Here is a 15312-nt window from a genome sequence, read left to right as displayed (position 1 = left end):
TAGAGGCTGCCATTCCCTACAGCTTACTCCCTTTCAGTTAACCAGTGCATAGCTTTTAAGATATAGAGGGAACATACAATCATGACTCCAGCAGGAAAGCATTATTTTTAATAACATTTTGGAAGAGAATCAGCAGAACACAGCGCCAAGCATTTCAGCTCACTCTGATTTCCCCAGTTACAACTCTGTAAAAGGTGAGTTGAACCATAGCTCCCATAGACATTAATTATATCATGCTGAATGTAACTCTGGGCACTCCAAAGCAGGTGGACATCAAGGTTGAAGTTTTTGGCTCCATTGCTAATGGGGGGGGGGAATTCAGAATATGGCAGATTACCAGGATGGCAAAGGCCAATACAACATCCATATCATTATTGACTATAGTTTATTATAATATTTCAAATTTATTATACATGGTAAGCAGTTGTACAGTTAAGACACTTGTGTTGTAATTTTTACTTTAAAATGTAATTTATTGTCTAAAACCAAATGGTGCTTATTCTCAAATAAGAAAATGATTGCCTAAAGCAATCTATTATTAACATTATGATTACATTTGTGTATAAAATTATTTAGCTGCCTGTCTTGCAGCCATGAACTTCTTGCCCAGTAACAGCTGAACCATACAACTGGATAAGGAGAGTTTGGGGGTGGGGGGCACACACTACTTGGGGAAGCTATATGTAAATTGTAAAGTAGAACATACAGTAATCTAACTTTCTATGAAGATTCTAAAATTATGGGGTTATGAAATTAACCAGATGAGAGTCCTCTGATAAATTTCAGATGTTAACATTTTCTCAGAATAGGTCAGGCACCAGGCGTGGATGGGAGGGAGAAAACATAACCTGTTTCAATTTTTCCAGCAGTTTGCATGCATAAAAGGATTCAGTGGTTTTTAAAAATTAAAAATAAATAAAAACTATATCAAACAGAAATGAAGGAATGATGGTTTCAATCTATACAAGTTTTTCATAACAGAAAAAGTGCACTAACACAAACTTGGCAGCAATTGGAAATTTAAGCTGCAAGAAATCAATTGCCACAAATGCATGGCCTTTTCTAGAGCAGTGTTTCTCAACCCTGATAACTCTTGGGATACATGGACTTCATCTCCCAGAATTCTGGGAGCTGAAGTCCACACATCTTAAGCTGACATGGTTGAGAAACATTGACTTAGACTTTTCTGCTTTTCACACAATTAGTAGGACTGTCTTGCTCCTCAGTTTCATTGGGAAGTAGTAACAGCGTTTTGGAAAATAAATCTTCCTGCAGACTTCACCCACAAAAGTGACAGTTCCTTCCAAGGTTGCTTACTTCAAAGCAGAAAAGATGTACTTCAGAGGTCCTCTAGGGGGCACCCTCTTTCCAAATGTGTGATTAGAAGGACAAAGAATAAAAACCAGGAATGTAAGTTCAGAGGAAGCATTAGGGTAACTTAAAGAAATACAAGATTTGATAGATCTACAAGCAGGACATCATCATGTTTTGCTTGGTTTTGAATTCATATCCTTCCTAGAGTTCAGATGCCATCCAAATGGCTGGCCTCCCAGGAGTCACTGAGCGTGTCCAGCAGACGCTGACGGGCTAAGGACCTTCGAAGGTGCATGCGATAGTCCTCCATTACCAGGTTATCCCAGCGTCGCAGCACAAAATGGTTTTCATCCAAGGTTAATCCAGAACCCAAGAGCTGATTCCGAGTTCGGAAATCTGATACTGTGATCAGCCACCTACATGGGAAGACAAGAAAAGAGACGGCTGACTGACATGGTTTCATCAGGCTTCATTATGATGGGGGAATTTTTCATTGCTTCTTCCCCAGGACTCTATGGCTCAACAAGTTCAGAATGATCCCTTTCACGGGGCCCAGTGCAGTAGGCAAAAATGGCAGGAGCCAATGGCGTAAATGGCACAGAGACAAACACAATGGAGTGTGTCTGATGTAGATATGGCTGTTCTCGGAAGCAGAGCCAAATAAAATTCCCAAATTGTTGAAGGCTAACTTCCCCAGTTAAGCAAAAGCACTCAGGTCTCTGGTTTTTCAGAAGAACTGCCTGTTTCTAGTTTGAATATTCTGCTTTTATAGCATACAATTTTACATCCCCTCCCAAGGACTGCCTGCTGGAGACAGACTGTATGTCCTGGAGACCTATGCCTTTTGTCTAGGTCAGAAGTTGTCTTTATGACGAGGCTGCACAATTTATACCAACCACCCAAAAGTTGCCATTCAATTGGCATGATTAATGTAACAGAAAAGGGAAACTGAGAAATATACTGAGAAAAATGGTAATTGGCCTGGCCTGGCCCAGATTATGCATTATTCATCTGCTAGATCAATGTTTTTGAAACTTAATAACATTAAGAAGTGTGGACTTCAACCCTCAGAAATTTCCAGCACTATCCATTGAATTCTGGGAGTTGAAATCCACACCTCTTAAAAGTTGTCAAGTTTGTAGAACATTGAGCTAGATTGTGTCCTGAACTCTTGTGCCTTCAACTGAATCGCATAATTGTAAGGAGCAAAAATGAACACATGCCAAGACTTATTTTACTAAAATAACTCTGCTCAAGTAACACAAGGCTGGATTAGTATACCATATTTAGTTTTGTTACCGAATTAACTTGTTTTTCCAATTTTCACAGTATATTTGGTTATAAATTAACCAAACAGCATGGTTTCATACAATGCAATATTTTTTTAAAAAAGAAATGACTAAAATTAAGCAAGCTTACTATGTTTTGTGAATGTATTCACCCAAGCTTTTGCTAGTCTGCACAGACATTTGTGCAAACACAGCTAAAATGGGACCCTAAACGTTAGTGTGTTTCATAAGAGTCAGAATTAAAGAAGTAGGGAATCTAATGATAGCTCCCAGGTTTTATCCACTGTTAGCTGTCTAGAATCACTAGACCGAGATGGATGACATATAATAGACAGACAGGCAGACAGATGGGGAGGGAGGGAGGGAGCGAAAGAGAGACCAAGTGGGCAAGCAGGCAGATTTCCTTGATTAGCTGGTGTTTCTCAACTTTGGCAGTTTTAAGAAGTATGGACTTCAACTCTCAGAATTCTCCAGCCAGTATGTTGGTTGGAGAATTCGGAGAGTTGAAGTCCCTACATCTTAAAGTTATCAAAGATGATAAACACTGATTAGACTGCTGGTCAGTGAAGGAAACTACACATTGCCTCAGCTAAGTTACTGGTTTTTTTGGTTTTTTTTAATGATGCCATAGGCCAAGCTAGCCAAGTAAAGCTGAGTGGTCAAATAGACTTCCCTTAGTCCAGAGGAATGGGGAATAGAGTAGTTGAATATCTATCTATACCAACCTGTTCTTCCGCCCAGCAGTTCCACAAATTACATTGATGTTTTCAAATTGGATGCTGCGTAGGAGGCCTGCTTCAAAGGCATTGGGAATGACAGCTTCTATGGCTGCTAGGATTTCAGCGTGCTTCATCTCCTTTTCAGGCTAAAATTCAGAAGGGGGTGCTCAACCATTGGAGTCCATCTCCCTCCTTCAGACACACCTGCTAAGAGCCTTTTAAGTTGTTATGGCTTGTGTATTATTGTTCTAACCTTTCTTGGTTCTCTGAGTTCTGTTTTTCTGCTATTCCCTCATTTTTCCTTCATAACATCCTGTAGGGTAGGTTAAACTGGGAGATTGGGATCACTCAAGATTGCTAAGTCAGAATCATGGCTAGTGTTTTTCAATCATGAAACTATAATACTGCTCTCAGGATTTCTAGAAAACATGGCAAACTGCTTTACCATCCTCTGTATTTCATACTACAGATAATCCTTGATTTACAGCCATTCATTTAACAATGGCTAGAAGTTACAACAGCCTCAAAAAATAATTTACAACTCATCCTCAAAGTTATGACTGTCACACAACTTCCACTGTCAAGTGATCACAATTGGATGATGGCAACTGGCTCATATTCATGACTATGTCAGCATCTTGCAATCATATAATCATGATCATATAATCATGATTTATGGATCTTAGCTGGCTTCTGACAAGCAAAATCAGCTGAGGAAGTCAGATTTACTTAACCATAATAAAACTGATTATAAAATTGGGTCCAGTCACATGATGACATGTTTTACAACTGCACTGATTTATGATTCAGTTGTGGGACAGAAACAGCACTGGTCACACTTGTTGATGATCTCTAGCAAGAGCGGGATGTAGGGATAATGTAACCATCCTTGCTCTTCTTTATCTCTCAGCAGCTTTTGATACTACCGACCATGGTATTCTTTTGTACCAGCTGCGGGGTTTGAGGCTGGGTGGCAGAGATTCTTTTCTCCAAGATTGGTCCCAATCAGTGTTGATAGGGACTGAGAGGTTCAGCCCACAGCCACTCCTCTGTGGCATGTCATAGGGCTCGGCATTGTCTCTACTCCTTTTTAACATTTATATGAAGTCACTGGGTGAGATCAATTGCCACCGGGGCTTGAGGTATCATCAATATATATATCCACCCCGGTGATCCAAGTGATGACATTGCCATCCTGTCACTGTGCTTGGAGGCTGTGAGGGCCAGGATAGGGGACAAAAGACTACAACTGAACCCTGGCAAGACCAAATGGCTTTGGATATACGGAGTTTCAAGTTTCAGGTTGCACTAATCCAGACAGACCTGGTTCACAACTTGGGAGTTCTCCTGGACTCGCAAATCCTGCTCAAAGAGCAGTTGGCAATCGTGGCTAGGACAGCCTTTCCACAACTTTGGTTTGTGCACCAGTGTGGCCTTTCCTGGATCAGGAATCCCTGTGCTAAATCATTCAAGCCCTGGTCATCTCATGTCTGGACTACTGCAATATGCTCTACTGTATATGGGACTACCATTGAAGAATATTTGAAAGCTTCAACTAGTGCAGTCAGCAGTGTAAGCAGTTCTTGGGGTCCCTAGGATGACATATTACACCACTTGCTCTGAAAATTGCACTGGCTGCCAGTCTGCTTCCGGATGCAATTTAAGGTATTGATTATTATATGTAAAGCCCTGCGTGGCATGGGTCCAGGCTACTTGAGGAACTGTCTAACCCCACTGGGGCTGGCCAACTCCCCCGCATCATCAGAGGAAGTATGCTGCAGGGTCCATTGCTCAAAGAATTCCAGCTGGTGGGCTGCAGGGAAGGGCCTTCTTTGCCGTGGCTCCTGCCCTATGGAACATCTTATCTCCTGATGTGAGATTGACTCTCCCCTGCTTCTGTACATCTGGTCCTGCCAGATGACCTGAAGCCCTAATGGGGAAACATTACATTGGAGGTGGTTGTTAAATTAAGAGCCAATCCCACCTCCCCCCCCCCCCCGTTCACAATGCATCCTATTTTTTCCTCCCTATCTTTTAACTATACCTTGATTGGGATTTCTATTTTTATTCTTTTAAAGATATTTATTTGTTAGATTTTTAATATTTGAATGCTGGAAGCCACCCAGAGTTGTTTGCTACGAGATGGGCAACAAATAAATTTGATAAATAAAAATGATGAAAAATGTGGTTGTAAATGGAGGACTACCTGTATGTTTGAATATGTAAGCTTCACTGATTTCTCTATTTGGGTTGTTCAGGCTTCTTTCCACAAATAAGTCTACTTCCTCCTCTCCCACCCCATCTATTTTTTTCTTTTCTAAACCAGCCAGCCAAGCTCTCAACTAATATAGTGACTATTTGAATATGAGCCATCGTGGCACAGTGGTTAAAATACAGTATTGCAGGCTAACTTGTCCAAAGCCAGGAGTTCAATAGAATATCTTTATTGTCATTGTGTATCTCACAACGAAATTAAGTGCTGTCCACAGTGCATACTACACAAAAGTAAAAACCACAAGTAAAAACACATTACATACATGCATCCTTAACATTCTATTCACCATTGCGCTGCCCCTAACATTGCACTTCAATGTTGCACTATATAATAGTATTTAATATGGTACAGCTCTGGGATAAAAAACTATTTTTCAGCCTATTTATCTTTGTTTTTATTATCCAGTAACATCTGCCAGATGGTAATAGTTCAAAAAAAGAATGGGATGAGATGAGCCTTTAAGAATGTTTTGAGCTTTCCTAAGATAGCGGGAACTGTACAATTCATCCAGGGAGGAGAAGAGGGCAGCAAATAATCCTCTGGGCAATAGTAACGACTCTTTGGAGTATATATGTAAATGCTACTGCTATTGCCCATAAGTGAATTATAAATAGCTAACAAACTTCTCTATTCACTCTGAGGAATTAAATTTGCTGGGTGTACAACTCAGATACACAAAAATTTTGTTGTCCTTTGTAAAATCTTTTAGTTGGTATAGCTGAGCCCTAATATAATCTTGTCTAGATAGGTTGTCACTGAAACTGCCAGAGTTCCTAATGTACCCTCAGACAGTATTGAATGTGATGTTATGGTTGCACATTATGATCACAATTAATTATACTTTCATAAGCACATTTTATGGAAGTGAATAGTTGCCATGAATTAAGTCTGAGTATACAAGTGAATGGGGAAAAATTGATCATTTTTGAAATTACAGCACTTCTGGGTGGGTCTATGTGACCCTCTCAGACCCCATGCGCAGCTGTGCACAACAATGACATCTGTCTGGGATTTCTCTTATTTTTTTAAAAAATAAATTAATCTGCCCCAGCCAGCCCACAAAAGATGAATTTCTCACAATGCCACCATATCTATCTTCTCTCTGGGCATGGGAAAAAATTAAATAGCAACTGATTTTATCTCTCAGAGCTCAGCTCTTCTCAGACAACTTAAAAGGGACCCGAGTCTGTTTCTCCCATTGAAGTAGGACTAACCGGATTCTCCAAGCAAAGGCAAAGGGGTCGGGCAGCAGGCGGCCGAGGAAACTTGCGGATGCAAGGCATTTCCATGTCCAAAGCTTCATATTCGGCAATGATCTTCTTCAGATACTGACGCCTAAGTGGAAAAAAAGGCAGTTGAAGGGCCCATTAATAGTACAGAGTGTTATGCTTCAGAGTCATCTCTTTTGATCCGGCTTCCCTCTTCAGGAGAAGCTGAGAAAGTACTTCCTGATAAAGCAGAAGGACTCATTCCTATGTCAGAGACAGTTTGACATAGAAATGCAGTTCTTGTTCTCATTGCTTGTGCTTTTTTCAGAGCCCTCTATTTGGCCGTTGAAGATGCAAGATAGTGATTTGGATAGGACTTTGCCTACCCGAGCCGACCTCCTAAATCTAGGGGAGTGGACAGTATTATGGTAAAGTATGGATATTATTTTTCATGCTCACCTATAGCCTCTGTTTTGAATAAGAGGCATATTGGAAACCTCAGTCAAAGAGCTGTGGTCACTGCTAAAATGGCCCCCACTTCCAGAAAGCACCATAAAGCCTCCACATAGGAAGGCCATGTGGTGTACCCTCTACTTCTCCTTCCCAAAAATGATCTTCAGCAAAGATAAGTGGACAGAGATATGACTGGGGTGGGAGTGGGGAAGGAGGCCCAAGACTGTGGGATCCAATAGGATGGGAAGTGGGGCACGGGGTGCCTGAGAGTGGGAGAGACCTTCAGAGATCAGCAGCAGGCCACTTGTGAACTGGAGAGATGCTTCCATGCAGGCTTGGACTTGGGCCTGCATCAGGCCTCCCAGAGTTTGCCCCACCCCGAGGCACTTAACACTTGCCACTGGGAGAACAGGAATTGTGATTTTTAAGAGAGGCAATCACACAAGTGCTTCACTTAACAACTACCACTGTTTTTGATTGTAATCAGCATATTAAGTCATAAATTACCTGTATTTAATAATTTTCTCTTATGTCCCATTAAAAATTAGAATTCAGTAGCAATTTTCAGAGAGGCTCCCTCTCAAGACTTGGGAGGAAATATGAGGTCCTACTATAGTATCTTAATATCTCTACTAATATCCTGCCTTACTGAGACATTGCTCTCTTGATAATGTTGCTGCTCAGGAAATTACATTACAATTTACAGACCAATGATAAATCTTCAGGGGCTCTGAAGGACTGCAGCAGGATAGAGAATATACCCTTCCTAGCAGAAGGAACAAGGGATACTGATGTAACCCAGCCCCTGCCTCTGAAATAATTCCTCTTTCTCTCTAATGGTGACTCCTTATCATTTCAAAGTCATACTCACGAAGTTTTTCGGGGCGGTGGGCAAGGTTGCTCCAATTCAAGAAAAAGGGAAGATACCCCTTCACTCTCAGTTTCTGGAACTGAAAGCAAAATGGCTAGTTAATGTTTACAATTTAATCTATACTTCTTCCACACACAAAAAAAATCAAACATGAGAAGAATCTTCTGGGCCCAATCAAAAGTTCATGTCCAACATGATTTTTTTCATACTGGTGAACCAGCTCAGTGATGAGATTCAGCCAGTTTGCACCACTTCAGCAGAACCAGTAGCTATTTTTTTGTTGCCCAGGCCCAAAATAGACTTCTGGAAGTGGCATCCACATAGAGAATTGATTGTTTACATATCTGAATCCCACCACTGGACCAGCTGCTTTAGGAAGCACAGAAAATAAGACCATTCAGGGGTTCTTTTGGATTCATACTTTCATTTTACACACACACACACACACACACACACACACACACACACACACACAGTGGGCCTACCACTTTCAGAGTTGTATTTTTCTGGGTAAATAGAAGTAGAAATCACTGGATATATTACTTAAGTTGGATGTAAATCTAATAAATAAATGAAACATAACATGGTACAGTATTTCTAAACAGTTGCACAAATATTCCTGTAAATTGTCTGAATTTGAATCAAAGGTTTGTCTCTTTTGTGTGACTTCTAACTTAGCTGACCTGATCCACACATTGCACTAAAGTCATAAATTTCAGATCTTGAACCACAAGGATAGGATTCATATAATATATGCTAAGCCAAATCATATTCAGGTTTGGCAACATAAACAAACCCAATAAAGGCTCTATTTGCCCATATTTAACTGGTTATAGGATGGGGTAGAAAAATCCAGTCAGTTGTAGGATTAGAGAGAGTTTAATTTAGTTTTTCACAACCCTGAGTTGACTAGGCCATCCAATTATTTTATTCATGTATTTATTTATATCCTACCTATATTGTTTTTTATAAACTAACTCAAGGCAGCAAACAAATATAATATTCCTTCCTCCTATTTTCCCCCACAACAATAACCTTGAGAGAATTTGTGCTGAGAGAAAGTGACTGGCCCAAAGTCACCCAGACAGCTTTCATGTGCAAGGCAGGACTAGAACTGACAGTCTTCTGGTTTTCTAGCCTGGTATCTTAACAATGAGACCAAACTGGCTCTGGGGAAGAGTTTGGGATTAATCCTTTCATCTGATTCCCAGCACAGAAATGAAGTCCTTAGCAAACTTACAAAAATAGACTTGCATTAGAACTCAATCCCATTGTTTAATATTTCACCCCTTTTCTTTCCAAGAGGTAGTAAGCCTATCCCAGCTCCCTTTGCATCAATCACAGTCAGGTAGATTTTAAATCAAAAAGCTGATTTGAAAAATAAAGATATAGGAAGCAACAGCCATACGGCTGCCCTGCAGGGACTGGCAACATAGAGTTTAGAAAGTAGATTCCTTGTCTCCTTGGTGGGAATCTGTCATGTTATGCTCCTGGTACAGAGGGATAAATATTTTCCGTAGGCACTATGTTACAACAGAGTTGGAAGGATACTCAAGCTCAATCTTGAATTCTATATTTTATCTTCAGTGCTTAATACTCTACAACTACAGCAATCCTGACAGACAGGCTCTGTATAAGTAACTCCAATAAGAAATAGCCTATCGCTTTCTGTGACCAATCTGATTTGTTACAAAGAGCTGTTTCATAATAAATAACTTTCCCTGTAATTTCTACTCCTTGGATTTGCTCCAGGCCTCTTGAGCAACAGAGAATTCATCTTTTCCATCGCAGAGGACGGGTCAACTTCATTTTCTACATGGGAGCCTTTCTAATCATATCTGTTTTTCCCTTTAATACAAGGCTGAATAACTTGCCATTTTAAACAGTTCCACTACCCTTTCTAACAAGCTGCTGAACATTAGGCAAATGGAAAGTACAGTTAAATGGAAATGGAAGTCTTAGGAAAAAAACAACTTCATTTTTTAAAGAGCTCAGGTCTTTAAAAAAAGGAGGGAGAAAATCTAAGTATATTCAGCGTGGTTGTGAATATGTTACTAAATGAAGCCATTTGGGGGATTCAGTTTATGAATCATTCACACACACAAAAATAAGACATAAAAACCTAGTAAAAATCAACCATAGTTACACTTCATATCTTGCATGAATATGTCTATTAGGTCACTATCAGTCCTGGTTTAAATGTATGATGCTAACACAGCCAGAGAGTTGGTGTCTATCATAATGGAGATATGATTAAACTGAGTCTAAATAAAGCATCAGCATGTACACACAGAGATATGGACACACTTTTCCATTGGTTTATTTATTTGGTACAAACTCTTGCCAGTTCCTCATTTTGTGGATTCCAGGTAGTTATAAAAAATATAAAGGCCAATGGCAGGATTGTCTACAGGATACATAAAAAATAGCAGTCCTTCCATTACATCATTACAGACATCACAAAAGAAAGCTCCACCCAAACTGAACCAAATAATGAACAAATAACTCCCAGAGGATTTGACCCACTGATAAATCCTTGGAGGAAGACAAATGGAGGTATGTCACACACAGAAGGAAACAAATACTTGTTGTACAGCATACAACAAACAAACCCCTTCTACCCAATCCTACCCAACCAGAAGCAGCTACCATTAAAACTGAGCAATCAATTTCTCCTCTTAGATGGAAACATGCAGACCTGCAACCTCCCCTCAAAGAAAGCATGCAGACACCTAGCAAAGAAACAACTCCAAATATCCCTTAAAAAGTCACTTCAAATATTCCTAAAAAAGCCACATCAATAAACACACCTGAGATAAACAGAAAAACACCCCAGACTGTACCACCACAAAAAAGGAAGATGAGTATGGGTAATAATAGGAGATTCTATCCTCAAAGGAACAGAATCATCCATCTGCAAACCAGACATACAATCCAGGGAGATATGTTGTCTCCCTGGAGCAAAAATCAAAGATGTGGCTGAGAACCTAACCAAAATAATTAGGCCTACAGATTACTACCCCTTCCTCCTCTTCCACATTGCGACAAATGACACAACAAACAACCTCAGTACTATAGTGAGAGGTTACAAACAACTAGGCAATAAAGTTAAGAAGCTAGGAGTACAAGTAGTGTTCTCATCAGTACTTTCAATGAAAGGCCAACACCCATTGAGGGAAAAAAGAAATTTAGAAATAAACCATTGGCTAAAGGGTTGGTGTCACCAGGAAAACTTTGGTTTCCTGGATCATGGATTGCATTTCCTACATGAAGGGCTCTTGGCAAGGGATGGGCTGCACCTCACAAAAATGTACTTGGAAAAAGACTGGCCCTACTCATCAGGAGGGCTTTAAACTAAAATTGAGGGGGAAGGGAGACCAATCTCTAGAATCACTAGAACACAAAACCAATCACAAATCCCAAGAAAACAAATCAAACAATGATCTACGTGTAGGCAGTGAGGAGACAAAAAGAAAAACTCAGGAGATGCAGGAAACATACCCATGGACAGGCATAAAAGTCTTAAATGTTTACATACAAATGCTCAAAGTTGGGGAACAAACAGAGCAAACTAGAAGCAATAGTACATGAGGGAGGGTATGACATAGTTGGCATAACAGAAACCTGGTGGGACGAAACCCATGAATGGAATGGACTGGTGGATGGTTACAAATTGTTCAAAAGAAACTCTATAAAAAGAGGAAGGGGAGTTGCACTATATGTAAGAGAACACTACATATCTACAGATGGCCATCTGAAGCTCCTTCCAGGTCCTCAAGAGTCAGAAAAGTACTTTGTATTCTTACCACATTCTCCTTGGCTGCTGGAACAAGATTGACACCTGGGTCCTTCGTTCTCTTCCTCCTGCATTCTTGAGGTAGAAAAAATCAGTAAGAATGAACCTACTGCCTTCTGCCTACTCCCTTCCTCTTGCAACCTGGTGCATTGTTGCCTGCCCCCCTCCTGATCCAAACTTCAGATATCTCCCCCTCCAAGGGGAAAAACAATTTTCAGATTCTATCAGAAGTAAAACTGCCAATTTCCTCTAATAAACTAAATTCATCACATACAACACTAATAGTTGATTCATGAATTTCCCTGCCAACAGGTGTGGGGCTGTTGTGCAACTTATATGACTTTCAAGGCTCATTAGACAAATTCAGAAGGAGAAGATGATTGCTGGCTACCCAGACCTGATAGAAGTATTGTGTTTTCATGATCAAAAGACCTGAATGTGAATTGCTAGCAAGCAATAGTAGAAGGCTATTAGTGCCCTCAATGTCTTGCTTGTGAGTTTCCCATAGAATCTGGTTAACCATCTGGAAACAAGTGAATGGACTAGGTAGGTTTTTCCATGCACTTCATAGTCCCTTGAGATGGGAATTTATTTCCCTTGATTACCACTGAGAAAGGGGAATAAAAGCAGTTAGGATAGAATAGAGCTGGAAGCGACCTTGGAAGTCTTCTAGTTCAGCCCCCTGCTCAAGCAGGAAACCCTATACCATTTCAGATAAGTACTGTGTTTTCCCGAAAGTTAGATCTAGCCCAATAGTAAGCCCTAGTTTGATTTTTGGGGGTGGACCTAATATAAGCCCTACTCCAAATCTAAGCCCTAGTTTTGGGGCGAGGCGCACCCCTAAAAATCAAACTAGGTTGGGGGTAGGGGGTGAAGCTGCCCTACATGCCCTGCATCCACTTACCTTATCGATAGGACCACCACAGCCAGGCCACCCACGCTTCAACACCTGTTGTGCCGCTACTTGACTTCTGCGGCCACTTGCCGTCACTTATGGCCAGCTGCTATGTGGCGCATTGTGCCATTTCCACTCTTCCCAGCAGGATGCCACATTGCGCTCTAGGCTGCTTCTGCTGCTTGTGCAGTGCTTTGGGCCACTTCTGCTGCTCACACACTTCAGGCTGCTTCTGTTGCTTGTGGCAGGAGGCCACATGGCACTTCAGGGCATTTCTACTGCTGCTCACAGCAGGACACTGAGTGGCTCTTTGGCCATTCCAAAGAGCCACACAGTGTCCTGCTGCAAGCAGAGAGGAACGGCAACGGCACAATGCGCCACATGGCGTCCAGCCGCAGGTGGTGGCAAGTGGTTGCAGAAGAAGTCAAGCAGCGGTACGACATGTGTTGGGGTGTGGCAGGCCTGGCTGTGGTGGTCCTAAGGTAAGACCTAGTGCCTCTTTTGGAGGAAAAAAAAATAAGACCAGGTCTTAATTTTGAGGAAACACAGAAGCTGTCAAGTCTCTTCTTAAAAACCTCTAGTGATGAAGATTATCTGAAGTTATCCTTGAAAATCATCTTAGTTGCAGATCATCCCCACATCAGTTGGCAGGGAGGCCCATGAATCAACTGTCACATGAAATGAATATATGCCATCATATATTATATATGACATGAAAATATTGAAGCCAGGGTTTTTTCCCCTTCAAAATAATGTAACTTTCCCATCTTTTTTTTCCCAAAATCTGAATCCAAAGTCATCACAATATGCATACAATGTAGGGACTTGCAAGGGGACAGCCCTGATTCAGATAACCAGTATTTCCAATATTACAACCACCAGAACTGATTGTCCAGAAAAGCCATTAGAGCACAGAAAGAAAACAGATGAACAAAATATTCTTTATTCTAAACACATTTCCATTTAACTGGAAAGAAAATAGACATCTTTTTCAGCAGGAATAATTTGGATATACTATTTCTATTGATTGCTAAAATAAATAAAGTATTCAAAAATCCTTTATAGTTGCAACTAACCAAGACAGTCACTTTCATCCTGTTGCTTCCTTCTTGAAAATGTATTCCTGATCTGAATCTTCAGTTGAGAAGTTCAATCACAGCACAATATTGGGTACATGATTTGTACACAGATAGTGCCAGATTCAATCCCAGACAGCCCCAGTTAAAGTAACTTTGGGCAGCAGAATGTAGAGAAAAAAATCAGACCCTGCCTGGTAAGCCAGAAATCCACTCTCAGCTAGCCTGAGTGTCTGGGCAGGCAGTCACTTGCTCTCTTGCTCCTGTTCTTTATTCTTGGCATTGACGCTATTTCACTTTCTTTCTCTCTTCCTCCCACAGCATTTTTTCTCTCCTTTCCTCTGTCTCTCAGTAGACAAATTGTGGTACTGCTCTTTTTTCTGTAGCTTTTGCTTGCTTGTGTTACAAACATGTTACATATATTCATGTTTCCAGAGAGATTTTGAGATAGGTAAGAGGACATGCATGCTGATTTCTAGAAAAATATATGTAGAATAATTTGGGACCCTCCAGATTAAAGAGAGCCAGTTTGGCATAATTGTCAAGGCCCCAGCCTAAAAATAGGAAGACTGTAGGATCGAGTCCATCTTAAGCACAAAACCAACTGGATGAGCTTAGGATAGTCACTCTCTCTCAGCAATAAGAAGGAAGCAGTGGCAGAGTCACCTCCAAAAATCTTGCCAAGAAAACTGCAGGGATGACTCCGAGCAGTTATCAGGAGTCAACAGTGATTTGAAGGCATGGGGGAAAAATAAGATTAAAGACTAATTCAGTAGTCCCTTTTACACTAGTCAGAATAAGCAATTCAGATTTGATGGGCAGACATTTTAATCTGGTAAAAAATAGCTTCTTATGGAATGAGGTATAAATTCCTGGGAAATAAAATGATCAGGAAAATGTATACATTAATACTTCATTGTCACCCATTTCATTTCCAAGATTTCCCAAATCTATGAGCTTAGCCATCACAGCATATCAATCATTCAGTACAGCAATTACAAATACTGATCTCTGTTCCTGATCTCTTTCCTCTGATTCCAGTCCAAGGTTTACCCAAAACTAATGCTTTTCTGCAAGCTGATCTTACCTCATGCTGGTTTCAAGAGATTCAACTTTGCAGGAAAGCAACTGCAGACATTCAAATCCCAGGGTTCCAGAATTCTGAATCTCCTTCTTGGGAGGGGAAGTTCCATGTTGCTGGTCCTTGGTGGCCATGACTCCTACTTTATAAATGATAATCTTACAAGCTGTAAGTTACAATGGTGTCACACATGCCATGCTGTCAAGTACCAATGACACACATTACATAATTTACATCATTTACATAATGATGTCATGATACCTGTGACATTTGTTGTGCACATTTGACAAATGGGTGATAAGAAGAAAGAGTGCCTCAACACATGGCACCACATA

At 40.6% G+C, this 15312-nt stretch overlaps 1 protein-coding gene across 1 annotated transcript; it reads right to left on the bottom strand.

Annotated features, from left to right (window-relative positions):
* Positions 1-368: 368 nt before the first annotated feature.
* CUNH19orf81 (chromosome unknown C19orf81 homolog) lies at positions 369-15111 on the bottom strand. The gene is made up of 6 exons (XM_039360235.1): positions 14984-15111; positions 11936-12000; positions 8130-8208; positions 6812-6932; positions 3329-3468; positions 369-1730 (listed from the first exon to the last, which is right to left on the bottom strand). The coding sequence occupies exons 1-6, from the start codon at positions 15109-15111 to the stop codon at positions 1523-1525; spliced, it is 741 nt and encodes a 246-aa protein (XP_039216169.1). The 3' UTR covers positions 369-1522.
* Positions 15112-15312: the final 201 nt, after the last annotated feature.

Source organism: Crotalus tigris, unplaced genomic scaffold (genome assembly GCF_016545835.1).
Source record: "Crotalus tigris isolate CLP2741 ecotype Arizona unplaced genomic scaffold, ASM1654583v1 scf7180000019161.1078591, whole genome shotgun sequence".
Taxonomy (NCBI): domain Eukaryota; kingdom Metazoa; phylum Chordata; class Lepidosauria; order Squamata; family Viperidae; genus Crotalus; species Crotalus tigris.
This window is presented reverse-complemented; position numbering and strand designations above follow the sequence as displayed.